Below are 24,635 nucleotides of genomic sequence, written 5' to 3' on the forward strand. Positions count from 1 at the left end.
CCTTAACTTCCCAGATCAAACAGCTCACAGATGATGAGCGCCCCGATGGCCCCCGGCAGCTGCATGGAGGCCGCAAAGCAGGCCACCACGATGAGCTTGGAGGCGTGGAGAATGAGCAGGCGCTTGAGGAAGCCCAGCAGCCCGTACTGTGCGGTCAGCCGCTCCCGCTCCACCCCCTCCGGCCCCAGCACCTGGCCCTCCAGCTGACGGCGCAGCGTGCCCAGCGCGAACAGCCAGCGGTAGACGGCCAGGCAGGCCAGCACGGCCAGCGGGCGCAGCAGGCGCGCCGCCAGTTCGCGCCGGCTCGGATGTGTGGCGATGCCCAGCACGTCGCGGGCGAAGGCGGCCCAGTCCTTGGGCACGTGCCACCAGGGCGCCGCCAGCACGGCGCGCACCGCCAGCTGGCACAGCGCGTCGGCCAGCGCCAGCAGCGCCAGCAGTGCCAGCGGGACCCACCGTGGGAGGGGGGACCCGTCTAGCACCAGGTCGGGGCCGGCCTTGACCCAGCGCCCCTTCCGCGGCTGCCACACCTATGGTGTTGTTATGGGTGGGAGGGGGAGTCTGTGAGGCTTTGGGTGGGGAAGGTCTGAGGGTCACCGGGTATCGGCGCCAGGGCCACGGGCATGGTTCCCCCACGACAGGAGGTTCAGCCCTCCACACCCCAGCAGCTGAGGTGCAGCGATGGCCCACAAGAAGCTGGATGGTGCTCCACCCCCGCCTCCTCACCAGGACGGAGAGGCCGATGCAGAGGTACAGGAGGCCCAGGAGTGAGAGGTCGCAGTCGACCAACAGGAGGATGTAGACCTGTGGAGAGCAGGGGGAGATGGTCGGTGGTGATGCAGGTGGGCGGGGAGTGCGAGGACAGGAACGCAGTGGGCGTCCCGCACGGAAATTCCTCTCTCAGTCACAGGAGGGCTTCAGCAGCGTTGTCTCAGAGACCAACCACTCCAGGCATGGTGCAAGCGCCATTCCTTAAACAGCCACCCCTGAAGCTGCCTCGGGACCCGGGCACCGCCCTCTCACCCCCGCGCACAGCCGCAGGCGCCGGCAGCAAACCACTCACCGCCAGGCACACGAGTGCGGGGCCGTAGGCCACTGCCGCGTGGGACAGCCAGGCCGTGCCCGGGTACTGCCAGTCGAGGAGCAGGGACCGGGGCGGTCCCCCCCCGGGGTCCCTCGACGCCTCCACCCGTCGCCCGAGCGCGTCGTGCGCTGCCGCCAGCGCCGCCAGGACGAGCAGCGGCAGCGCTTCGCGCGCGCCCAGCCCCGGTCCGACGCCCAGCCAGGACCAGCCGCGCCAGCGGAGCCAGGCGGCGCCCGGCAGCGCCGCGCGCGCCAGCCACGCGGCGTAGACCGCCGCCGTGTGCGCGGCCAGGCCGACGCGCAGGAGCGCGTGCGCGTGCGCGTGCGCGCCGCCCTCCTGCGCGAGACGGGGGCGCAGGCGCGCGGCGCGCCGGCCCAGCGTCCACAGCGCACCCAGCAGGTACAGCGCGTGGGCGAGGTCGTAGCGCGACACGCCCACGCAGAACTGCGCGGCGCCCACGGCGCCGAGGCCGAGGTACCAGGCCCCGGCCAGCGCGGCGGCGCGGGTGGCGCGCCAGGGGCGCTCGCGCGCACGCGCACGGGGGAGACGGTGGAGGCTGGGGGTGGTGCAGGCGCAGGTGCAGAGGCGCCTTCGGTCGGCGCATGCGTCGCCAGCAGCGGCGCGCTGGCATCGTCCCCGCCGGCCCCCGAGCGATCGTATCTCTGCAGCGCGGCGCGCCCCGCGACCGCAGCCGCGCCGGCGGCCAGGCAGAGCGTGGCGGCCAGGACCCCGGCAGCGTGCCCCTCCGGGGTCAAGGGGATCACGCCCAGCAGGCGCGGGATGCGACCCACGTCCAGGAGCGGGAGGAGGGAGGTGGCGACGTGGCAGACCGCCGCCCAGGCCTGCAGGCCCAGCGCCAGCGCTGCCAGTGGCCCGGGGCTGGCGTGTGGCGCGTCTGCGATCAGTCCGGGCAGGCTGGCCAGCAGGAAGGCTGTGGATGGGGATTTGTACATGAGAGAAGGGGCATCTTGATGGCATAACGTACGATCTCAGGGTTGGCGCGGGTGAAGGCACGGACCACAGTGATCTGCTCGATTGCCATCAAACCAGGTACAGGTGCAGACTCATAGGGAGGAATAGCAACGGCCTTCCAACCCCAAACGATGCCACCCATCGATCCTTCCTCACATCAGAGTATTCACTCAGATCAGTCACCCACACACCTGCGCCTGCCAGGGAGGGCTGGACCAGGGCCAGCCCCACGAGCGCCGAGGAAAGGACCGCGGGGCGGGCCACGAGCCCCACAAGCAGGTGCGCCACGGCGACGGAGGTGGTGGGCAGGACCCGGCCCAGCGCGCGCAGCACGGTACTGCCCCGGCGCTGGCCCCCGTCGCCGCCATTTCCAGACCCCCGCTGCAGCGCCACGGCACCCGCCGCCGCAAAGAGCGCGAGCAGCGCCAGGCAGCGCAGGCGCGTCGCGGCGCCCAGCTCCCCCCAGGCGCCGACGTCGACGACGCCCAAGAGCTGGGCCATGCTTCCCAGGGCGGCGATGCGGTGCAGGCCCAGCTGCCAGGCGTAGTGGAGCAGGAGGATGGCGCCGGCGTAGAGCTGCAGGGCCAGGGTCGGGCCGGGGGCGCCGCCGCCCATGCCGCTGCCCCGCCAACTCAGCCAGGCCAGGCCCAGGAGGAGAGGGAGGGTGAGGAGGCAGGGGGCGGCCGCGGCCGCGGCGGCCAGGCACAGCAGGCACAGCGTGTCGCTGGTGGTCAGGCTGGTGCCCGGCGCCCGCTGGCCCGTCCAGAGACCGGCCTGGGTCAGCGACAGCAGCTCAAATCCCTCAGACGACTGGCGGGCCTAGGAAGGGGGGGAGAGGGGGGGGAAGGGGAGGGGGGGCTCAGGAGTGAGCGGGGATGCACACAGGGAATCATGCGGGGTTGAGAAGAATGAGCGCTACCAGGGGCATCTGAGGAGCCCCGAAACAGGGACACTCTCGTGAGGTACGCTTCTGCCTTGCCCCTATCCAGGTGTGAGAATATACGTAGTCATGCACTGACAAGGTGCCTGGTCGGGTTCACCCCCCCGCACACCATCGAGGACTGCAGGGCGTTGAGCGACTTCAGCTGGAGCCAGGAGGCCGTAAGGGTCAGCACAATGGGTGCTGTGGCCTGCGGTGCGAGGAAAGAGCGGCGTACACGTGACGCCCAAGGATTGGGGTTTACTCGACAGGACATCACAAGTGACCAAACACTTGAACCATACCTACAAACAGCCCTACTAGCCTGCAGGAACACGTGTTGCATGCACCAACACATCCAACATAATGGCACCTGGAAGAGGCCCCGGGCTCCAGTCACGCGCGTGAGGCCGAGCAGGCGAAGTACTGTCTCCAGGGCGGGCACGTTGGTGGTGTATGCCAGCTGTGAAGCCAGGGTCAGGAGGGCTATGACCCATGTGAGCCCTGCAAGGGTGGGGATCCAGCGGTGCAGCAGGGATGTGCTAGGGTATGGGAATGGACACCACTGCACCTGGTGTCTTGGGAGTGTCAGGGGGCACAGATGCACACATTAGCTCCAGTACCCAATACCCAATGACGCCCCAGACGCCGGCTTGCCTGTCAGGCCGCGCCAAAGCTGTTTGCTTGTGCCGATCGCGCGAGCGCGGGAGGCCAGAGGGGCCAGCAAGACGCTCCATACCTCGGCAAATATCAGGATTGCAAGTCCTGCATGGTATGGAGAGAAGCGGTTTGGGATCTCCCCAGGACCTGTCTGCCGCTTCCTCGTATCGAACTCAGCGCACTGATCTCCACCCATATGTCCCCACCTCGAGACTCACCGATCACTCCTTGGTTTATAAAGGCCGCCAGAAGGAGCAAGCTTGTGGCTGTGGTGGGTACGAGGGCACCCAGGCTGGATGTGCGTGGGCCAGATCCCCCTGCCATGGCCCCGGTTAACCCTGGGGCTACAAGCTGGTGAGAATGTCTTCTCCGGGAAGCCAGGCTCCAGCCATTCGCTCAGCTTTCTGTCGAAATCTGATCACGCGCATCGGATATGAAAGGAGGGTCGCTTGCAAACAGCCAGGGAAGCCTAAACGCCCATGCGCATAAGACCCGCAAGCGCAAGCGCCCTCGTTAGCAGCAGTGCAGAAGCTTACCACATCGATTTGACGAAAGCAGGTCGATCCATCAATTGCATCATGTACTACATCAAGCTGCTGCAGCGTTGCAGTGATGGCTGGTGTACCGGTAGTGTTACAGAATTATTCGGCTTGCCTTGACGGGAGTGGGGCCTGGATTCGCCCTGGCGCCCTCGCGCGCCTAAGCAGTGCGTGCTTTGGGCTGCGACGAACGGCACCTCTGGAGCGAGGAAATTGGGCTTGGGAGGCAGGTGGGGTCATGCATGCACGCGCATAACAGTCATGCTTGAGGTCGACCCCAAATCAAGCGGCTTAGGGAACTGAGCTGATATAAGAAGGGTACTCTTCGCTCCGCCATGCAGCAGCCGGGGGTCGAGTTCCGAGGCTAGAACATCCTCTCTGTCCTGGACCTCGGCGCGATAAGCAAATTCAATGTTGGAAGTCGGAACCAATATCCTGGTGGACCTCGAAGACGGCCAGGTGAGGTTTGAATGGAGAACATCGTGCTTTCAGTGTGGTCTGGCTGGTGTCGGCAAGAGGCATCAAAGGGCGGACTCTCATACCCGCAAACCCGCGAACTTCATTCCAGGGTCCTATCCCAGCCAAGGTTCTGCATTGCAGCGCGACGGGCCGCAGTTGCCGTCTGGAATTAGAGAATGGGGAGGAGAGGAAGATCAACCTTCCAAAGTTCAGCTACTCTGTCATCGATGACGGGCCAGAGGGCAGAGCGAAGGGAGATGAGGCAGTCAAGCCCAGCTCCCCAGACTCATTGGATGAGGAGCAGGACGCAGCAGGCAGCGGTGATTCTGCCTCAGATGATGCCAGCGAGGATGAGGCAGGAGCGGCTGAGGCGAATGGCGGAGGGGCTGTCGATGCCGAGGAAGATGACGAGGCGGATTCCGAGTCTGCCAGAGACTCGGAGGACCTCGGGAGCGAGGGGGAGGAGTCGGAGGGCAGCGAGGACCGGGCGCTAGATATTTTTACCCCGGAGCAGGCGGCGCCCCTGCGGGCCCTGCGCGTGGCCGCCACGCCAACCGCCTTCCTGCAGGCCTCCGGCGAGCTGGCCGAGCTGGCGCGCCTGGCGGCTCGCGCGCTGTACGCGGTCGCGGTATCCACCTCGGTGCAGGCGCCCGCCGGCGCGCTGCCCGAGCTGTATGTCGATGGCTTTGACCCTGAGCAGATCTGGCTCCAGCTGGACATGCTGGGCGCCCTGGCCCTGAAGCGGGTGCGGCGGCTGCTGAAGAAGACCAGGGAGGACTTTGACCTGCTCACCCCGGACAGCGCAGAGGCCCTGGACGGTGAGTTGGGGGAGTGGTTTGGAAGGGGTTGGCCATGGACCGGGGTGTGGCATGCAGGCTGAACCCCGAACAGGTGTGGGATGTGCATGGCGGAGTTGCGGGCAATGAGTGCTGTCGCTCTTGCGTGCAAAGCCTTTCGCATCAGCCTTTCCGTTCCACCTCCACCGGCCTTGCAGAGCTGCTGGGGCTGACTGCCGGCCCATCGGATGGAGAGGATGAGGCCAGTGATGAGGATGGCAGTGAGGGCGCTGGGCCTCACCCGAGTGACCAGCTGGACCTGGCTGAGCTGGACTACGGCGCCATGCTGGCGGGTGACCAGCCTGGCCAGACAAGGAAAGCCGGCGAGGGGGAGGACGCCCGGCCCAAGGGAGGGAAGTCGACGAGCCATGCGCTGGCTGCCGTGGAGGACGAGCACCTGAAACTCGACGAGATGGAGGCCTTCCTCCAGGATGCGGAGCGCGCAGCAGCCGAGGAAGATGGTGAGCGTGGAGGCATGCGTGTGTGTGCGTGTGTGTGTTGATGAGAGTGGGGAAGCGACAACAATGCCTGGACAGGATTATCCGAGGGAGGTTGCAGCGGTATGGGACACTCACCCAGCATTAGGCTCAGAGAACTTCAGTGCAGCAGAGTGGTGTGTCCTGAAGGATGCATCTGCAGCCTCATATGCCTCCTGCCTTGAACACATCAGCGATGTGACCACGCACGCCATGCTCTCTGCAGGGGCCGAGGGCTCAGAGGAGGAGGAGGCGGGACTCGAGGCTGCGCTGGACGAGGCGGAGGCGAGGAAGCACAAGAAGAAGCAGCGCAGGGCCAAGTGTGCGTGCCAGGGGCTGTCTTGTGCCCTGGATGTGTTTGTGTGGGTCATCAGGGAAGCCGACATGGTCCGGAGGCGCACCCATCACCATCCTGAACAGTAGCGATTGTCGTTGCTTTACGTGCCATGCAAGCCAACTTCCTAGAACCTCCACCGTCACCGCAGTCCCTGGCCTGGTCTTTGGCGACGATGACATCGATGCTGACGAGGACGGCGCGGCGCTGGAGGAGGGCGCCGAGGCCATGTATGAGGACTTCTTTGGCCCTCGCAAGGCCGGAGGGCCCCAGCCCGGTCGCACCGCAGAGCGGCAGAGCAAGTCGGCAGCCGCGCTGCAGGCCGCCCTGGAGGAGAAGGAGCTGGCGGGAGGTGAGGCTTGATTGGGGGGGGGGGCACCACGGTTTAATTTTCTTGCAGGCCGCTCTCCCGCACGGCACAGGGGCACTCTGTGCACCTCGCGAGTCTCTCAAAGCCTGGCGGGGCATGCATTGGTTGTAGCAGCCATATCGCTGGAAGTTCAAGGCTCAAGCCCTGCCCACGTCCAGTCGTACCCGGGCAACCACGCTGCCCCACACCACCACGAACACCTGAATGCAATGGTGCAGATGCCTCAGACGCGTCCCATGACTCCGAGGAGGACGATGGCCTGGACGAGATGCTGGCTTCTGAGGAAGAGGAGGAAGAGGAGGAGGAGAGCGACGCAGGTGGAGAGGGCTCCCAGCCGGGCGACGAGGAGGAGGAGGAGGGGTCCGAGGAGGAGAAAGAAAGCGGGCCCGAGGGCGCCGGCCCCCTGAGCAGCGACGAGGAGGACGTCGGCTTCGTGCACCGCCCAGACCGCGCCGTCGCTGCCGCAAAGACCCTGGAGCCCGGAGATGCGGCCGGCGCGCAGCAGCGGCTGTCCACCCACGAGCGCCAGATGGCCAAGGTACTGGGTTTTGTCTTGGGGGTACCTGCTCTGGCAGGGCGCAGGTCTTCAAGGACGGCAGGGAGAGGGAAGGGGCCACCTTGGGAGTCACAAGTGTGCATGAATTGCATGGGCTGCCTGGCAATCGTGTGCCGGCACGCGTCGCCCTCTCGACGGCCACAGGCCGCTGACACTGCCCTGCGCACCACCCCGCACCTACACCTCACTCCCCGCTCATCCCTTCACACCACCCCCCCCCAAACCCCCCAGATGGCAACCCGGATCAGGTCGTTGGAGGCCGAGGCCATGGCGGCCAAGGACTGGTTCCTGCGCGGGGAGGTGGGGGCCATGCATCGCCCGCTCAACTCCGCGCTGGAGGTGGACATGGACTACGACACCACCGTGGCCCCCGCCCCTGCGCCCACCGAGGAAAGCACGGCCAGCCTGGAGGACCGCATCAGGGCACGAATCCGGGAGGGGCGCTTCGACAGCGCGGTGCGCACCGCGCCGCCGCCCGAGGAGGGGAAGAACAGGGAGGACAGGGGTCCGGAGCTGGACGACAAGCGCTCCGCCAAGGGCCTGGCGGAGCTGTACGAGGAGGACTACGTCAAGACCGTCACAGGGGTGACCGAGGACAAGGTGGGGTTGAAGGGGATCGGTGTGGCTGGTGTGGGGAGGTGCGGCGAGGAGGTGATGTGGCGAGAGGAGGGGGCCCCGCAGGGCAAGAGTAGTGCAGCAGACCTGCTGAACGCTGACAAGGGTGGTCGCGAATCAGGAGAGCGAAAGGTGCGAAGGACTCAGCCGCTGAAAGGTCCTGCTGCCGATGAATCTCGGCATGCAACTCCGCCCCGCATGTGCCTCACAGGACGAGCCGATCCGTGCCAACGCCCGAGCGCTATTCGCATCGCTGTGTGCCAAGCTGGACACGCTGTCGCACCTGCACTTCAGGTTGGTCCAGGTGGTGGTGAAAGGGTTACATTCAAGGTGTCCAGCAGCATGTGTTGCCTGCCCTGCATCAGGGGCCTGCCCTGGCTATGCCCTGCATGCATGGCATGGCCCGTGCTCGCTCCAGACGCTCCACCCCTCCTCACACAGGCCGGCCCCCGTGGTGGAGGAGGCCGGGCCCCGGCCGGATGCTCCCGCCATCCTCATGGAGGAGGTTGCGCCACAGGTGCGTCCGGCAGGGGGGGAGTTTGAGGCCATGTGCCAGCTCAATAAAGCTGGACTCGAGTATTCTGAGGGTACATCTCTGTTATTGGCGGCTCCCAGGTCGGCAACCTCTGGCTGCTCATTCCCACCTTCTTCGTGGCAACCCCCCTCCTATCCCCACACACAGTTTGTGTCTGTGGCGAGCCAACGGGCCCCCGAGGAGGTCCATGCGCCTCTGGAAAAGGGCGGGGTTGCCCCCGCCGAGACGGAGCTGGAGCGGGAGGACCGAAAGCGGCGGCGCGCCCAGAAGAAGCGTGGCGCCAAGAAGCACAGGGCCGCCAAGGACGCGGAGCGCGCGGCCAGGGAGCAGAGTCTGGGCGGGCTGGGCCCCATCGCCGGCCGAAAGTCCGAGCAGGCTGCCGCCGCTGCCGCCGCTGCCGCCGCGAAAAAGGTGAGGGGAGCCCAATGTGGGCAGGAGGTGTTCTGGCCTTGGCTTGGTTTCACCATGGGGAGCGATTCCAGGCATAGTTGGTGGCAGGGGGTTTGTTCCACATTCAACACCCCCCGCCTCATGTCCATCGTCGAGCGCTGACCACTTGCTTAGGGTAAGATGACCTGCGCCTTGTGTCTCCTCCCACATTGACTGCCGGCCCTCTCCTCCCCCCACACCCAAAACCCCTGCAGAACAAGCGTGGCGCGCCCCCAGCAGACAAGCCTTTGGCCCGTGGCCACTTCACAAAGTCCAAGGCCGTGTTTGCTGGCATCCAGAGTGCTCAGGACAGCGGGAAACGAGCACCAGCGGTGGACTCAGGGTCCGGCCCCTCCGCCAAGAAATTGCGGCTGTGAGCGTGCTGTGCTTGCGGTGCTGTTCACCCCTGGCCAAGGAAACGTTTCACTCCATGCTATTCCTGCGATGCTGTACGCGCTTGCCAAGGAAACGCTGCACCTCGTGCCGTGCCTGCGGTGCTGTTCATCCCAGGCAAGATACTCTTCCCACCTCGTCGGGCCCCTCCCTGTCGCTTGTTGTATGGGCTCACGGTTGTCGCAACGCGTTACAGGATGGAACACGCCGCCTGCCCACCATGGGGCCGGGGGGCCGGCATGCCGCTCAGTAGAAGAATCCGAGCAGCTTGCCGCCCACCTTCTTTCGCCTGGCCTCCTCGTGGTCGAAGATGCCCTGGGAGGTGGTCACCACAAAGAACCCGAACTGGCGGGAGGGGAGCAGGCGCCCCACCCAGTGCTCGATGTCGCCGGCGGCAAAGTCATACCGGGGGGAGATCACGCCGCACTTGTTCAGGCGCCCGTTCAGCTCCACCACGATCTTGCCGGAGCGGTGGTTGTCCACAAACTCGAACTCGCCAATGTAGCCTGTCAGAGGAGTGGCAGGGGATGATTGGTAATGTGCCCTGGAGGAAAGTGGCCAGGTGTGGCCTGCTGGGCTGGGCTGGGCTTGTCAGGATGGAGTGCATTAAGCCTGCGCCAGCCCTCCGCAGCGATTGCGGAATCTCACACTCTACCCATCATCAATGCGTCCAGGACAGGCGTCGCGAGCGGACCCGGCTCGAGTACTCACCGTGCTTCTGCATGACCTGCAGAAACTTGATGACCACCTTGGAGGAAGGGCGGATCAGCACCTGCTTCTTCCCCTTCTTCTCAGCATTGTACATGGATTTCTGTGGGTTGCGATGTAGTTGGGCGGCGTGACGCGCGTGATGGATCTAGGGACGGATACACCCCACCCCGCCCTCCTCACAGCCCGGGAGTGTCCCCCTCGTCACACTCACGAGAGCATCGCCGAGAACGCTGATGCGCACCTACAACAGCGTGAGAGTGTACAGGAAGTGAGAGGGGATTATCACGCACCGCACTGACAGGCCTGGACTCGCACCGCCGTGGGTCGTGCCGGCCTCTCACGGGGGTCCCCCCACCAGCTGCGACCTCCAGCTCACCATCCTGACCAGCTACTTGGGCCGACCAGGCTGCTACTCGGCTATTCTATCGCCGGAAAGAGGCAGAAGCCGCCGCTCACTGGGGCATTCGCAGTAAAGTGGAGGGATCCCGGGTCTACCGCGGTCCGCCCTCCCGCTCGTCATGGCGCCCAATTGGGCGAGGCTAGCAGGACGGAAGGCCGCGACTTATACGTGCATTCAAGTCTCGATCTAACAGCAGCGCATTATCTTGTAGTAAGCATGGTATCAAATCAAGACTCACGAGCTATACCTGCGTCGTCCGGGAGACCTGTTGATCCGGCAAACCTGTCCACTATCAAATAGAGTGTCTGGATTCATTGACTTACAGGACATTCCATTCGGACGATGCACACCCAGGAACGCGTCAGACTCCCTCCGGAGACTTCAGCTGCATCGGGAACATTGCACCGACTGCCCGTTTCCGGGCCCTCGCCACCCCCTGCAGCAGATTGGGTGCACCTAGGTATTCTGCTGCCGCGACAGCAGCCTTATCATCGAGGGGATGTGTCAACCTGCAGTGATGGGCAGGGATGGGTAATGAGCATTAGTAGCAAGAGGTTTCGGCAGTGCGACTATGCCAGTGTCCTTTCTGAGCACATAAGTAACCTCCCCTAGCATGTCCATCACCTCTTGGCTGGCTGTAGGATGCTCGTGAGCTCCTTGCTTGCAGTGAAGATCAGCATGTTCTTTTCTTGACCGCTTCCTGGTTCACTGGGGTCGGGGTTGTCCACACGCTGTCTCTCCAGCGCCTCCCTCCGCTGCGTCTCTTCCAGCCTCTGGAAGAGGTCCAGGTACCTGGCGAGGGAGGCAGGCCATGGAGCTGGGACTGACAGGTCGATGCTGGTGCAGAGTTAAAATCAAGCGCACTTTGGCTTGAAGAAAGCGAGAAGCCTGTGTCGGACGATCATGAGCATGCTTCTATGAACGTGGGCTCACACCGGGCTGCAAACATGGACCCCGCACCTGCGCATCGGCCCAGCCCCAAACCTGTCCTTTTGGATTTTGAATGGATCGCTCCTGGCACCTCCACACCTCCCACTCACATGTGCTTTGGCTGGAGGAGGTCGGACACCCATGTCCCTGGCTTGACCTCCAGGCCCCCCTCGCCCGCCTGCATGTCCAGCAGCTGAGCCCTCAGCCGGGCAATCTGCTGCGCATCCAGGTCCAGGAACCTCCTCTGCAGCGCTTGTCCGCCCTGTGGAGGGTGGGTGGATGCAAGAGGCAACTCGGTTCGATGAAGGCCAGTTCATGAATCGGCATCCATTTGGGTTAGAGGAGCTTGGGACTGTCTGTCGGTCCACACCGGTGCATCAGCCAAAACCAAGACATACGGAATCGATAGGCTCACCTTGAGGGCCCGATAGTGAGAGTAGAATCGATATGCGGTGTAGTAGATGGTTATGGCGGGCAGCGGTGTCAGCTGCGGCGACGAGAGGGAGTGGGCAGGGTGCTTGTGTGGACATGCCTAGCCTCCTCTCGAGTTCAGGGACCACATTGGCACTCGTTTGATGCCATCGCAGGGCACACTGCCCATCGCGGCGAGGATGCCATCGCAGGGCCTCTGCATACCAGGATGGGGGCTTGCGGGAGCAGCGCCAGCAGCCAGAGGCCCATGCGGCTGCGATGCCGGCGCTGGCTAGAAGCTGCCAGCATCCTGAGGCGGCGGCGGACGTACCGCTCCTCAAACACGTCCTGCGAGGAGGTGTCATGAGATCAGGCAGTACATCACACAGCTGCCTGGTAGGGTTGATGAGCGATGCAGGGCATGCATGGTATGACAAGCAGCGCCTCGGCTGGCTGAGCATTGGCTGACCGCCTCCCGGGCAAGCATGTGTGGCATGGCAATCTGCACAATCCAACATGGCACCCGGAAGATTCCGTCAGCAGGTCCCTGCTGGCCTTGCGAGACAGATGGGGGTCTCACCGGAGCTATGACCTCTAGTGGGGCTGGAGGATCAGGGACTGACTTCAGGAAAGTCTCCATGGGGTCCTCACGCGACAGCACAGCCTGCGCCAGCCTACAGACAAGATGGGGCTGAAAGCTGAAGATCTTGCATTGATGCACACCAGTTCCCATGGTGCTTCGCTGTGGACCAGTCCTACGCGCACTCACTTGTAGCCACGGTTGCGAAGGGTCCCTGCCTTGGCCTGCTCCAGCTTTGTCCACTCTCCCATGAGCTTCTCCTGGAACTGCGACATGGAAACAGCCTTCTGAGTCAGTCCAGTGAATTTTGGTAGGAGTTTTTCACACCCACTTACACCCAACAGCATCCAGGGATCGAGCTTTCGAAACATTGGCTGGGCTGCTCGAGACGTTGCACATCCTGCAACTCGCCTTGACCTTCAGTGTCTCACTGAGGAGTTGGATCCTCTCCTCCAGATTCCGACCGGTTCTCCAGTGAGGAGCCTTCACCAGGACTTGTGCTGATTCCCCACTCCATGCATGCCAGAGCCACTGGGATCGGAATATGGGGAGCACCGCTGCCTTCATCGGGAAGGGACTGGGTAGCTGAAGTGGGTGCGTGGGATACCCCACGTCAGGCCCGCCTCTTCCTCCAAGGAAGATATGCTACGATTTGCAAAACTTAACGTGGAGCACCGGATTCAAGTTGTGACAGGATTCGAGCGTGGACGGTGTGATAGATGCGGAACCATATTCTGCGCGCCCAGCCAGCATATCGCAGATTACTAAAACATCACTAGGGCTTACGTCATGAACTCGCTCCAGATGAAGATTTCGAATATGGGCCTGAATCCATATTTTACGGAATTACAAATAAATTTCACCTTTTCACATCGCATCCTTGAACCCAACCAAGTACTGTGCTGCTATTCCGTGGCCCAAAGGAGTGGGGAGAATCAGCCAACAAATCAAGAAGTATCTTCACATCAAATCACCCCAGGGCCCCCGTCTGGCATCACAGGGTTGTGCAGCAAAGACGCAGAATCCACACACAGGCATTAAGAACGTCCTGGTGTCTTGATGGGCGAAGGGGATGGGGTGCAGTAGTCCTGACCCGGCAGCCTCACCTCCGAATCCCACCCGCCCTCCTGCCGGAGCTCGCGCACGGCATCCAGAATTTGCTGGAGAGACTGGCTCTCCAGGGCCACATCCTGCAGTGCAGGGCAAGAAAGGGTGGAGGGCATGAAGAAGTACGACATGCTTGCGTGAAGCTGCACAGCATGGGTGCGACTCGCACCAGGGTCCTGTGGCCATCATTTGTATGGGAGGCGGTGTGCTTTTTGTGACAGGTCTAAACTCCAAACTTCAGACGGCCCTCACCTTGCTGGATGCGTACACGCCGTCACCATGCTCACCCGCTCGCCCCATGTCCTGCAATAGGCAAGAATGTGCACCTGAGCGCTGTGTGCCAAACGCGGTGTGCCCCTTGCTCATGCTGGTCATGGCAGCCAGGCTGCTGCTGCTGCCAGGGTGCAGTTCCAGCTGCCCAGAACCCAACCAACCTTGGATCCAATAGCTTCAAAAACAAACATCATACTTCCCAGCCCCACCATACCTCTTGGGCATGCAGCCGCATGCCCCGCTCGTGCACCCACGCCTCCAGCAGGGCCAGCCGCCGGCCCTGGGCAGCGGTACGGGAGCGTACCGCGCTGTGCAGCGCTCCCTCGGCGCTCCGCCAGGCAGCGCGGGCATCCTGTCGCGGGGGGTGCCCGATGAGAAGATGTTCGTCGAACTCCAGTCCTCCGCAAGAACATCGTTGCAAAGTGCAGCACCAACGCCACCACCTCCTCCGCCCCAAGGACCAAGAATGAGACCCCAGAATGCGGCGACGTGCTGACCTTGGCGGCGATCTGGGCCTCTTTCAGCGCCGACTCGAGCCACTCCACCTGAGATCCCTGCTCGGCGGCCTTGGCTATTGCTGCCCCACACTCTGCCCTCAGCACCTCCAGCTGGGAGGCGAGGGAAGCAATCTCTGCAGTTGCTGCTTGCCTGACGGAATGTGAGAAGCTGGAAGACTGCTGAGTTCAGCTGGCTGCAGGGCTGTGCACATACTGTTGGTCATCATGGATGGACTTTGTCATGAGTTGGAGGCGCTTCATCAGCACCGTACTGAATACGCAACATGCAACCAGCATGATCTAGCATGCTCCTCGGCCCTTGCCCCGCCTTGCTCACCTCTGCTTGGCAGCCGCCTGAGCGCTGACTCGCTGCTGTTCCTCCATCCTCCGCGACAGCTCGCTCTGGGCCTGCAAGTATGTCGGGGAGAGAGCGCTGAGCAGCTTGGAAAGGTTGTGTCTTGGCTGCTCGAGACAGAGCTACAGCCAGGTATAGAGTGAGGAGTGGGCAGGCTCACCAAAAGACCAAAGTCACTGACCTTCTCGGCAGCGGCGGCGGCAGCCTTGGCAGTCTCCAGCTCGCCACGCAGCGTGTCCGTCTCCTCGAGGAAGGAGGCCAGGTCCTTCACGGCCGCATCCAGTCCTGGGCAGGGGAATGGTGGGTGGGGTTGCACAACCTGCATGATGGTAGCCTCCTCATGCTGTGGAGGAGCTCCCCCGTTCTGGGCTAGGCACAGGGCCCCCTGGCCACTGCATTGGTAGGGTGTTTCCGAGGCCACAGCCCCAGCATGGGAGTCCTGATCCTATGACGATTCCTTTGTTCAACTCGTCCTCTCTCACCCAGCTCAGCCTGGCGCCTCCGACCCTCCGACACACTCAGCTGCGCCTGCCACTCCCTCTCCCGCTCAGCCGCCTCGCCGGCGGCTGAAGCGGCCTGGTGCGCAACGCCGGAGGCACGTGCCTCGGCAGACCGAGCGGCCTGCTCCGCTGCACGATGGGCACTCTGACTGCCTGCCAGCTGCTCCTCCAGATCTGTGCGACGCACAGGGGCTAGGGTCTCACGGAATGGGGGGATGGCAAATGCTCGACAGGAGAGCATGATGCCACAAGCCAATAACCTGCCATGATAACAGCAAGCTGAGGAATTTGCGCACCCGTGTTCCTGGCATGCAGGGCTTCCAGCTGCTGCAGCGCCTTTTCAAGCTCTCGCTGCTTGGCCTGCAGGTCGCTGCCACGTGCCAGGTTGACGGCTGTAGGGGTGGGGTTGGGCGACTGGATGGAAGGACCAAGAGCACTGCTCAGACGGTGTGCCACACACAGACACTCCTGAGTCAAACGGGTGCAGCTCTGCGAGACGTTGACAGTCCCAGCATGCCGACTACGAAGCACCTTCACTGATCTATTTTCATGTCCCTTCTCCTATGCATGCAAGGAAGTACTTCTGCAAGTCACCCTACCGTCTGCCACTGCCAGCTGCTCCTTGTGCGTTTTGAGGGAACTCTGACACTCCTCCAGCTCCTTGCTCGCGTACAGCTGTGCCTGCTGACTTGCATCCAAACTGTGTGCCAGACTATCCCTGCATATGGACATGGAAGTGGAGGCTTACTGCACACACATTGCCGTCAGCATGAAGACTCAGAGTTGTCTTTGTGGACAGCCGCATGCAGAAGGGTTGCATTGTGGAAAAGGATCTTGCACAGGTAAAACCGTCTGGGCCCGGCGACAATAACACCAGCCACCCACCTCTCAAGCACAATGCTTGCAAGAGCATGCTCTGCTGCCAGGGCTTGTGATTTAGCCTCTGCAGTCTGCAGCAAGGCCGTTTTCAGCTCGTCCCGAGCAACCGCCCGGTCCTGCTCAGCAGCATTCCTGGCTTCCAGTGCTGCGAGCAGAGCAGCACGGTCGCTCTCTGCCCAGCTCGTTACCTGTTTGGTAATCGCATAGGGCAGCATGTGGAACGATAGCGTCTGGGCTCCGGGCCCCGACCGCGCGAGCCGGAGTACAAACCCATACCCACCTTTGCTTTCAACTCGGATTCCAAGGTCTCCCATGGCTTCACGTTCAGCGGAAATGATTTGGGCATGCCGGGATTTGCACCTCTTCGGGTGATTCAGTCTAGGATGCGGAACTCCGTCGGAATTGGGTGCTCGATATATTGCTTGCCCGGTCGACGACGTTGCTCTGGGCGCCGGATGAGCAATGGGAGCCATGCAACCTGTGCAATATATCCAGGGCCTGTTGGGCAGTGGTAAGCCATGTCGTAGAGAAGAGAAAATCTCGGTATGATATTGGAAGACCCCCAGGGCGCGCGCGCGCGGTCAGGAAGGGGTGCAGAAACCTTGACCTGCATGATCATAATGTCTGGAGTATAACGTAAAGCAGCAGGTTGCACAATCATTATCGATGTAATTACATTCATTCGTGTCAGTGCGAATTTGCGATGGACCCCAGATGCAAGAGTGATAACGACAGAGGGTTCGTATTGAACAAGGAGCATCAGCGAGTCTACATACAGAGAAACTTGACCAATCTTTTGTCAACAACAACCAACGCCTTCCGCTTCATATATCCATTTGACTGTTAACGGGTGTTTCGATTCACTCAGGCTCCGTTGCTCTGACCATGTGGGACATGAGCCCTTCCCGCCTTTTCTACAGAGCCGGCTTTGGGGGTTGCATGTGTTGACATATACATGCCGCCTGAGCCAGATGGTTGAGCCTTTACCCCTCCGCATTGGGGTTGATTGTTTACGTTTTCATAAGTTAGTATTCTGCTCACTTTCCAGAGACACTTCATCGATATAGTCTGTGCGTGACATGCAAGGTTGAGCCCGAGCACACTCATCGGTCTGAGGCAGGCATGGGTGTCGACTACCTCGCGCGGAAATCCGCGAAGAAGGATCGCAAGAGGGCAGGGAAGGAGGGCAAGGTGCCCCGCTCCCGCTCGAGGACGGGCCCCAGGCGATTATGTCGAGGTAAGTGACGGCGTGCCCCGTCATCGAGCCCTCCCATGGTCGCCGATGCTCCCAGGAAGCGGGAGTTCCGCATGCAAATTGACACCCCTCATCCATTACCCCCCTTCTGCAGGAGTCTGCTTCCAGGAGCCGGTCCTCCAGGCCGCCGACCTGGAAGAAGAGGAAACCGGGCCACTGGCTCCCTCCGCCTCCGCCCCCCCTCCCAAGCATGAGTCCCTGGAGAGCCGGATAGCCACCCAGCTGACGTCCGAGCCGGTTCCTGCCGCGCCCCGGGTCGAGACACCGCGCCAGGCGGCCCCCAAGCGCCGGAAGATGTCCACCAGCGTGGCCCTGCCCGTGCGTGTGGAGCACAGCGAGGCGGAGCGGCCGCTGCCGCAAGCCGCCCAGGGCGCCCCCACGCCGCCCAGCGCGGCGCTGGCGCAGCTGCCCCCCCTCTTCCAGCGCTACATGGCCTCGAAAGGGTTCGCGGAGCCCACCCCGGTGCAGGACCAGACATGGGCGCCGCTGCTGGCAGGCCGCGATGTGCAGGCCGTGGCCGAGCCCGGCGCTGGGAAGACGCTGACGTTTCTGCTGCCTGCCGCGGCGCTGCTGGAGAAGGGGGCTGCCAAGGTCCCTGCTGCGACGGCGACGGTGCTGGTCCTGGAGCCGACGCGTGAGCTGGCCCAGCAGGTGGGCCTGGTCTGGAAGGACCTGGCGCATCTGACAGGGGCTCAAGCCGCCGTCATCCACGGCGGCGTACCTAAGCAAGAGCATGTGCGTGGGGAGGGCCTTGGAGGGGTGGTCTTTGTGCTGGGTGCACTTTCGGAGACGGAGGAAGATGAGGTCAGGTGTGGGTTGGTGCGGGGGGGGTTGGGGGGGCAGTGGTGGAGGCCCTTTGCCTCCGCCGGCCCAGAGTCCCCTCCCATCACCGCACTCCCCACGCCGGCCAGCACCCCACCCCTTCTCAAAGAACTCCTGGTGATGCACACTCCCGTGGCAAGGGATGAGTCTGATGTTTATCCGCGCTTCTCAGGGACAGCCACCCCACCGGGGGGTTGCCCATGCCGATACTCCTCGCTTGGTTGAAATGTCTGATGCCACGATCGTCCCCTGTACTTGTTGGGACGTCGGACATTGACGAGGTAATGTGCTAACTATCAGCCTGCCCACACACCTTCCCTGCTCCTGGATTCTGCGCAGGTAGCCGCCATCAAGTCCAAGCCCCAGGTGGTCATCGCCACGCCAGGACGCTTGTTGGACCTCGTGGACAGCGGGGCACTGAGCCTGAGTGAGAACAGGAGGGCCGAGCGGGGTTTTGGGGGGGGATCATCTGCGTTGACTTAGATGACAGAGCCTCCTGCCATGACTTTTCCATGTACTTTGAGATTCCAGCAGTCCCTCATTGCCCGGACTCTTTGCCTCCCACAAATACTTTTAAGCCTGCTCAGGCATCCTCAACCTGGTCGTCATGCTTTGGACCGGTGATGATTTCATCACACGTTTGCTTTCACAGTTTCTGAGCATTGCCATGCTGAGATCAGCTGTGTCTGAGGTCCTCGCCTTTCACTTGCTCCTCCATGACAAAGCTCGCCTCACACACTTTCTCCTTTGGGTCCCTATCCCCACCTTTGCGCCCCTGCATCGCCGGCCGGTGAAGAGAACCCTGTTTACTCAAGTTACGGATGTTTAGGGGGAGGCTCCACGGAGCCCTCCCCACTGCAAGCAAACACTTTTCCCGAAGCTGAGGCCACCGATGTCCTTTGAGGAGCAGCCGTCGCGCTGTGCTGTGTTTGCCTGCAAGTTTGGATCTTTCAAACCCATGCAGTTCCTCCCTCCCACCCCATTCATCCTGCTGAGCATTTCCTTAGATGGTTTGCTTTCAAATCCTTTCAGGCCAAGGTGTTCCTCACCTGTTTTCTCACACCTCACCCCCGACGGTCCCCACCATACCCCAGCACCAAATCCCCCGATCCCACCTCCCCCCCCTCCTCCGCGCAGGCAGCGTGCGGTACCTGGTGCTGGACGAGGCCGACCGCATGCTGGGCATGGGCTTTGCGCCGCAGCTGGACCGCCTGCGCGGCTGCCTGCCCGCCGCCGCCCCGCCCCAGGTTTCGCTCTTCACGGCCACGCTGCCAGAGGGCGTGGCCGGCGTGGCCGCCTCTTGGCTGCGCGACCCGCTGTGTGTCTCCGCCGGCCCCTCCGCCGCCTCCATCTCGCACAGCGTGACCCAGGTGGTGCAGGTGTGCGCGGAGGCGCGCAAGCCCGCCAAGCTGGCGCGCCACCTGGCGGCCATCGATGCCGCCGCGGGGCCCGGGCCGCGCAACCGCCCGCGCGTCCTGATCTTCGCCAATCGCCTGCGCACCGTGCGCTTCCTGCACGACCTGCTGGCGGGGCAGGGGCGGCGCGTCGCCATGCTGCACGGCGACCGCAGCCAGGCGGAGCGCGACGCGGCGCTGGCCGACTTCCGCGCGGGCAAGGCCCAGATCCTGGTGGCCTCAGATGTCGCGGCGCGGGGGCTGCACATCCGCAACCTGCCCTACGTCGTCAACTACGACTTCCCGGGGAACCTGGAGCAGTACATCCACAGGTGGCAAGACGGGGGGAAGGATGGTGTTTTGATTGGTTGGAGGGGTGAGGGGTCGTGCTTTTTTTCCTGGGATGGGAGAGGGACAGGGAGCTGGCAATTATGGCGTCACGATGTGATGCTCGACGGGGGAAAGCAGGAAGCACTCTCTCTTTGTCAACATCTATGGGGGTGGATCGTGGCACCAAGAACAATATAATCCAGAGCGCTGGCCTCCCCCACCCCCTAACTCTCCTGTTTGAGCCGCCACACAACCACCAGGCTGCCCGTTACATATACCCTGGGCTTTTCCTGGCAAGGTGTTTGCGGATAGTGCACCCTCAGGACCGGCTGTCCCGGCTCAGTGCGTCACAGGAACCCGCAAGGGCGACTGGTGGGACGCCGGGGCCTGCCGGGGGACGCCAACCGCCCCCACCAGGCCCCAGGGGCAGCCGGTCCACATACTATCTCTCTTCCCACCCTTTTGTATGGTCTTCCAGGCAATCTTAGCTGCGCGCGCACAGATTTCTCGAGCCCTCGCACTTCCTGCGCCAAGACTCCAACTGTGCCCCTCTCCTTGCTCCTCCAGGGTGGGAAGAACAGGGCGGCTGGCGACCGACGGCCACGCCTTCTCCTTCTTCACGCGGGAGCTGGCGCCGCTGGCGGCCCCGCTCATCGAGCTGCTGGAGGCGCACGACGCCGACCTGGACCCCAACCTGCTGCTGGTGGCCAAGGCGTACGCGGTGGTCAAGGAGAAGCTGGGCGAGGCAGAGCGGCCGCGCAGCGAGGACGTGCTGGGGGAGCTGGGGCTGAAGGCCCGCAAGAAGAAAGGGCGGCGCGAGGCTGACGAGGTTGCGGGCGGCCAGGCTGGGCAGGAGGCGCATGGCGGCGAGGCCGTTGCCGGGCAGGGGCCAGTCGAGCCCGCCGCCCCTGCTCCTGCTTACATCCCGGCCAAGGCCTTCAAGGGCGCCAGGCAGGGGTATGTGTTTGGCAACCGGGCTTCGGGACTGGGATACCACCTGGACACAGCGGCGGCCCCGGTGCAAGGCAAGAGGTCTTCTGGCCCGCCCGCCACCTCCCGACGGCCGGTGGGAGGCGCGGCGCCGGGCGACGCCGAGGTCCGAGTCGAGGCTGCCGTCGTGAAGCGGAAGAAAGCGCTGCCGGGGCGTCTGCGCAAGAAGCTGGCGGCCTCTGCTGCGCCGGCATTATAAAAATCTAGGCCATTCTCAATCAGAGCTGCTTCTGAGCGCAGTGAGCACCAGCCTGTACTACATCTTGTCCTGAGGTGAGAGCACTACTTACCCATGCGTACACACCTTTTGACCTGGCACTCACCCCACTGACTGGGGCTGTGCCCCAATGACTGTGAATTGGACATATCAGTTAAACAAATGGTACATAAGATCAAGACTGCAAACGGCATGCGCGGCCCACACGGTACATAGTCATGAGCAAGACCCCCAAAATGTATATTCCCGCCACCCAATGGAAAGCCCCGCGGGGGGTCGGTGAAGGGGGCGTCGGAGTGCTGCTAACAATACAAGCGGCATGCTGTGCTGCACGAAGTAGCATAAGACTCACTCCTCGTGAATCCAAGGTCAAATAGCCTACTGCTCCTCAGTATATTATCTGTCGGCTTGGCGGTGCAGCTGTCGTTGAGGCATCCCTCCAACATGACTGTGTTCCAGACCAAGAACGGCGACAGCGCGGTGGGTGGCACCAGAAAGCACTCTGATATTGCATGCCATGAGTAACCTGAGCCTACTCTCCCTCCTCATCCCCCTTCTCCTCTGGACCAGCACCCGATCTCCTCAAGATCTCACACCCCCCGCAGCCCAAGTTTCTGATCTACGGGAAGAATGGATGGATCGGGGGGCTTGTTGGCGAGCTCCTCAAGAAGCAGGGCGCTGACTTTGAGTACGGCACTGCTCGCCTGGAGAATCGCGAGGCTGTCATCGCCGACCTCGAGAGGGTGCGGTGGCGCGGGGTTGGATGGTCCTTCCTCGCTCGCGCGAGCCCCCATCTGATGCTTATTCATACTTCAGGAGAATGAAATCGGCAATGGCACTCGTGGTGCCCTGCATATCCGGAACATGCTGGACGCGGCCGTTGTTATGGGTTCCCCAACCCCCCCGCCACTGCAGGTGAAGCCCACCCATGTCCTGAATGCTGCGGGTGTCACGGGCCGCCCCAATGTGGACTGGTGCGAAGACCACAAGGTGGAGACCATCCGCGCCAACATCATCGGCTGCCTCAACCTGGCAGACGTGACCCGGGAGCGCGGCATCCACATGACCTACTACGGCACCGGCTGCATCTTCCACTATGACGAAAAGTTCCCCCAAGGATCCGGCAAGGGGTTCAAGGAGTCTGACACCCCCAACTTCACTGGCTCCTACTACTCCTACTGCAAGGCAATCGTCGAGGGCCTGCTGAAGCAGTACGAGAATGTCCTGGTGCTGCGTGTGCGCATGCCCATCGTGGAGTCGCTGGTCTACCCGCGCAACTTCATCACCAAGATCATCAAATACGACAAGGTAGGCGGCAGCGTTCGTGATAGGGTGGTGGCTGAGGGCATGGCTTTGGAGCCATGCCTCTAGGGGTTAGCGTGGCAAGGCATGTTGGACCCATGGCTGGCTTAGCATGTAAACTGTGACCACTCCTTGCAACTTCTGAGCTGTCTATCATGGTGATGTTACCTTGCACTGTGGCATCCGCCCCCCCCCCCCCCCCCCCCTCCCAAAGAATACACACCAGCATTGCTGTCCACCTCTTGCAACACCTACGCCATTTGCATCCACCTCCTTGCGCCCTGCCCACTTTCCTCTTCCCCAAATGAGCAACCCCTGCCCCTGTCCACAGATCATCGACATCCCCAACTCCATGACCGTGCTGCCGGAGCTGCTGCCTTACTCGCTGGAGATGGCTAGGCGTGGGCTGACTGGCGTGATGAACTACACCAACCCGGGCGCGATCAGCCACAATGAGATCCTGGAGCTGTACAAGCAGTACATCGACCCCGACTTCACCTGGTCCAACTTCACCGTGGAGGAGCAGGCCAAGGTCATTGTGGCCCCCCGCTCTAACAACCTCTTGGACACCGCCCGCATCGAGAGCGAGTTCCCTGAGATCCTGCCCATCAAGGAGTCGCTCATCAAGTGCGTGCTGGGGGGCGCAGAAACCACAGCACTCGACAGTTTATTGGTTCAGCTTTTCGGGAGGAAGAAGGAAAGCTTGTGTAGAGCGATTGTTTGTATGACAAAGGAATATCCCACATTGTTTGTCATTCGACTAAAGCTGACCTGTCCCTTCATCCACCCTCCCGGCCTGCAGGTATGTGTTTGAGCCCAACGCCGCTCGCAAGGCCGAGTGCTTGGCCGAGGTCAAGGCCATGCGCGGCCGCTGAGCGTGCTTGTCCGGGTGCCCCTGTGTCTGTGACTTCCAAGCATGCGCTTCGGAGGGTCACCATTGGCGCCCTTGAATGTCTACTTGTCTGCCTTCCTGTATATGCGACCGTGCAACACCGCATGCAGGAATGGAGGCCTAGGATGAGGAGGAATTTTACTGACGATGAGCTCAATCAGCAGGGGTTGAGTCCAACAGACGGTCTAAATGCGTATGGAGGACATGGCGTGCATGGCTGGGGGAGTCCAGCAGCACTCTGGCTCCCAACTGTCTCATCCAGCCGGCCCCCTGATGCTTGGTCAGGCCACCCGCTGTGCCAGCCTGCCGGCCCAGGCGGGCACCCTGCCCGGGGGCGGCTGGCCCATGGCCCCCAGCATGACGGCGTAGAGGAGGTGCAGCAGGGCGACGTAGACCGCGGCGTTGACGGCCAGCAGGCCCAGGATGGCGGCGGCCACAGCGGCGTCAGAGGGCGCGCCGTGTGCGCGCAGGAGCACGGCGGCCTGGCCGAGCAGCGCCCGAACGTTGGCCAGGAGCAGCGCCACCAGGTCCTCGCCCGTGGCCCAGGAGGACAGCGCCACGTAGGCCGCGTACCCGGTGCAGCGCGCCGCGGCGGCCAGCGGGATGCTCAGCGCCCAGGGCAGGCGCGCGGCCCAGGCCACGCCCAGGGCCACGGCCATGGCGCCGTGCATGCACAGGAAGGTGGCGGCACGCAGCGGGCCCGTCAGCACTGAGAGGGAAGGGGTGCGTGGTGGGGGGGGATGGGTTGGTGAGGTGAGGAAAGGTGGAGACGATTGTAGTGGGTGGTCCGCGGCGTGCAGCGTGACAAGAGCGACAGGCAGCACGATGCCCCATCCCGGGCATGCTGGGTGGTGCTCTCGCTCCAGGACACCGACTGGCAGGGCCCCACCGAACCCCGCACGCGCGCACCCAGCAGCAGCAGGACGCTGACCAGGACGGCCCTCAGCGCGGCGGTGTGGCCGTGGCGCAGTGCCACCAGAATGGTGGGCAGGGGCAGGAAGTAGGAGGCATAGGAGTCCAGGCGAGCCACGCTGGCCAGGGTGTAGATGACGGCGGTGATGGCCGCCATCATCGCCGTCGCCACGATCCTCTGGAGGAAAGTGGGCGAGCAAGGGGATCCATGGAAGGTGTGACGACATGGTGTAGGAGCCCACCCTGGCTCCCCCTGCCCAGCACATGGGATACCTCTGTATCGGCGAGAGGGTGGGTGGCTGTGGAGCCCGCGGACTGGGCAGCCTTGACCGCCTCGATCGCGCTCCGCAACCCGGTCTCGTCGTCATCTGCTGCCGCTCGGGCACCCAGTCCCGGTTCTGCTCGGCGGAGGGGTGCCCACCTCCCCCTGGTGGGAAGGCGGGTGCTGATGCCTATATCATGAGGTTTTGAGTGGTATGAATTTTCTCTCGTCGGGTGCCTTGACCGGCTGACTGTCGCACCGCATGCACTGTGAAGCCCTGCGAGAGCACAGCGCATGGGTGAGGCTCCGGCCTCCCCAGCCCCTATTGCCTCTCAGGCATGGCATTCACAAGCCAATGAAGATCAATTGCATGCTGTATGGATGGATGGGACGCAGCGATCTTACACTGCCACACCCCCTCGCTCCACTGCTGGATCGG

General features: G+C 62.9%; 8 protein-coding genes across 8 annotated transcripts in view; 4 read left to right on the forward strand and 4 right to left on the reverse strand.

Moving 5' to 3' along the window:
* Nucleotides 1-3,959, reverse strand: part of F751_6454 (Piezo-type mechanosensitive ion channel component 2) — a gene marked incomplete at both ends in the record, with an annotated part of 14,431 nt that extends 10,472 nt beyond the window's left edge. Inside the window, 9 exons of the mRNA XM_011397509.1 lie at nt 29-530; nt 727-804; nt 1,064-1,248; nt 1,477-1,528; nt 1,813-2,015; nt 2,248-2,632; nt 3,109-3,186; nt 3,349-3,479; nt 3,842-3,959. Coding sequence (XP_011395811.1) covers nt 29-530; nt 727-804; nt 1,064-1,248; nt 1,477-1,528; nt 1,813-2,015; nt 2,248-2,632; nt 3,109-3,186; nt 3,349-3,479; nt 3,842-3,959 — 1,732 coding nt within the window. The remainder of the gene's footprint in view (nt 1-28; nt 531-726; nt 805-1,063; nt 1,249-1,476; nt 1,529-1,812; nt 2,016-2,247; nt 2,633-3,108; nt 3,187-3,348; nt 3,480-3,841) is intronic.
* A 626-nt stretch (nt 3,960-4,585) lies between these two features.
* F751_6455 (U3 small nucleolar ribonucleoprotein MPP10) lies at nt 4,586-9,161 on the forward strand (the record flags this gene model as incomplete). Its single annotated transcript, XM_011397510.1, has 12 exons — nt 4,586-4,633; nt 4,743-5,451; nt 5,628-5,930; nt 6,172-6,267; nt 6,431-6,631; nt 6,967-7,187; nt 7,437-7,805; nt 8,032-8,114; nt 8,262-8,337; nt 8,503-8,720; nt 8,902-8,920; nt 9,000-9,161. 12 exons carry the CDS (start codon nt 4,586-4,588, stop codon nt 9,159-9,161), a joined length of 2,505 nt encoding a protein of 834 aa, XP_011395812.1.
* A 213-nt stretch (nt 9,162-9,374) lies between these two features.
* F751_6456 (hypothetical protein) lies at nt 9,375-10,019 on the forward strand (the record flags this gene model as incomplete). The annotated part of the gene is made up of 1 exon (XM_011397511.1): nt 9,375-10,019. The coding sequence occupies one exon, from the start codon at nt 9,375-9,377 to the stop codon at nt 10,017-10,019; it is 645 nt and encodes a 214-aa protein (XP_011395813.1).
* Nucleotides 9,424-15,673, reverse strand: F751_6457 (40S ribosomal protein S15a-4; the record flags this gene model as incomplete). The annotated part of the gene is made up of 18 exons (XM_011397512.1): nt 9,424-9,683; nt 9,889-9,988; nt 10,100-10,129; nt 10,722-10,797; nt 10,913-11,080; nt 11,329-11,480; nt 11,634-11,705; nt 11,855-11,977; nt 12,210-12,303; nt 12,399-12,475; nt 13,316-13,399; nt 13,804-13,941; nt 14,087-14,237; nt 14,424-14,494; nt 14,602-14,726; nt 14,924-15,115; nt 15,238-15,333; nt 15,541-15,673. The coding sequence occupies 18 exons, from the start codon at nt 15,671-15,673 to the stop codon at nt 9,424-9,426; spliced, it is 2,142 nt and encodes a 713-aa protein (XP_011395814.1).
* Nucleotides 15,674-16,942: 1,269 nt separating this feature from the next.
* Nucleotides 16,943-20,810, forward strand: F751_6458 (putative ATP-dependent RNA helicase ddx3; the record flags this gene model as incomplete). The annotated part of the gene is made up of 6 exons (XM_011397513.1): nt 16,943-17,057; nt 17,170-17,879; nt 18,237-18,324; nt 19,035-19,276; nt 19,520-19,623; nt 20,189-20,810. The coding sequence occupies 6 exons, from the start codon at nt 16,943-16,945 to the stop codon at nt 20,808-20,810; spliced, it is 1,881 nt and encodes a 626-aa protein (XP_011395815.1).
* F751_6459 (hypothetical protein) lies at nt 20,106-20,483 on the reverse strand (the record flags this gene model as incomplete). Its single annotated transcript, XM_011397514.1, has 1 exon — nt 20,106-20,483. The coding sequence occupies one exon, from the start codon at nt 20,481-20,483 to the stop codon at nt 20,106-20,108; it is 378 nt and encodes a 125-aa protein (XP_011395816.1).
* Nucleotides 20,811-21,272: 462 nt separating the features above from the next.
* On the forward strand, nt 21,273-23,005 carry F751_6460 (putative rhamnose biosynthetic enzyme 1; the record flags this gene model as incomplete). Its single annotated transcript, XM_011397515.1, has 5 exons — nt 21,273-21,308; nt 21,434-21,571; nt 21,744-22,136; nt 22,462-22,757; nt 22,933-23,005. The coding sequence occupies 5 exons, from the start codon at nt 21,273-21,275 to the stop codon at nt 23,003-23,005; spliced, it is 936 nt and encodes a 311-aa protein (XP_011395817.1).
* A 298-nt stretch (nt 23,006-23,303) lies between these two features.
* On the reverse strand, nt 23,304-24,091 carry F751_6461 (hypothetical protein; the record flags this gene model as incomplete). Its single annotated transcript, XM_011397516.1, has 2 exons — nt 23,304-23,731; nt 23,932-24,091. The coding sequence occupies 2 exons, from the start codon at nt 24,089-24,091 to the stop codon at nt 23,304-23,306; spliced, it is 588 nt and encodes a 195-aa protein (XP_011395818.1).
* Nucleotides 24,092-24,635: the final 544 nt, after the last annotated feature.

This window comes from Auxenochlorella protothecoides (assembly GCF_000733215.1).
Source record: "Auxenochlorella protothecoides strain 0710 unplaced genomic scaffold scaffold89, whole genome shotgun sequence".
NCBI lineage: Eukaryota > Viridiplantae > Chlorophyta > Trebouxiophyceae > Chlorellales > Chlorellaceae > Auxenochlorella > Auxenochlorella protothecoides.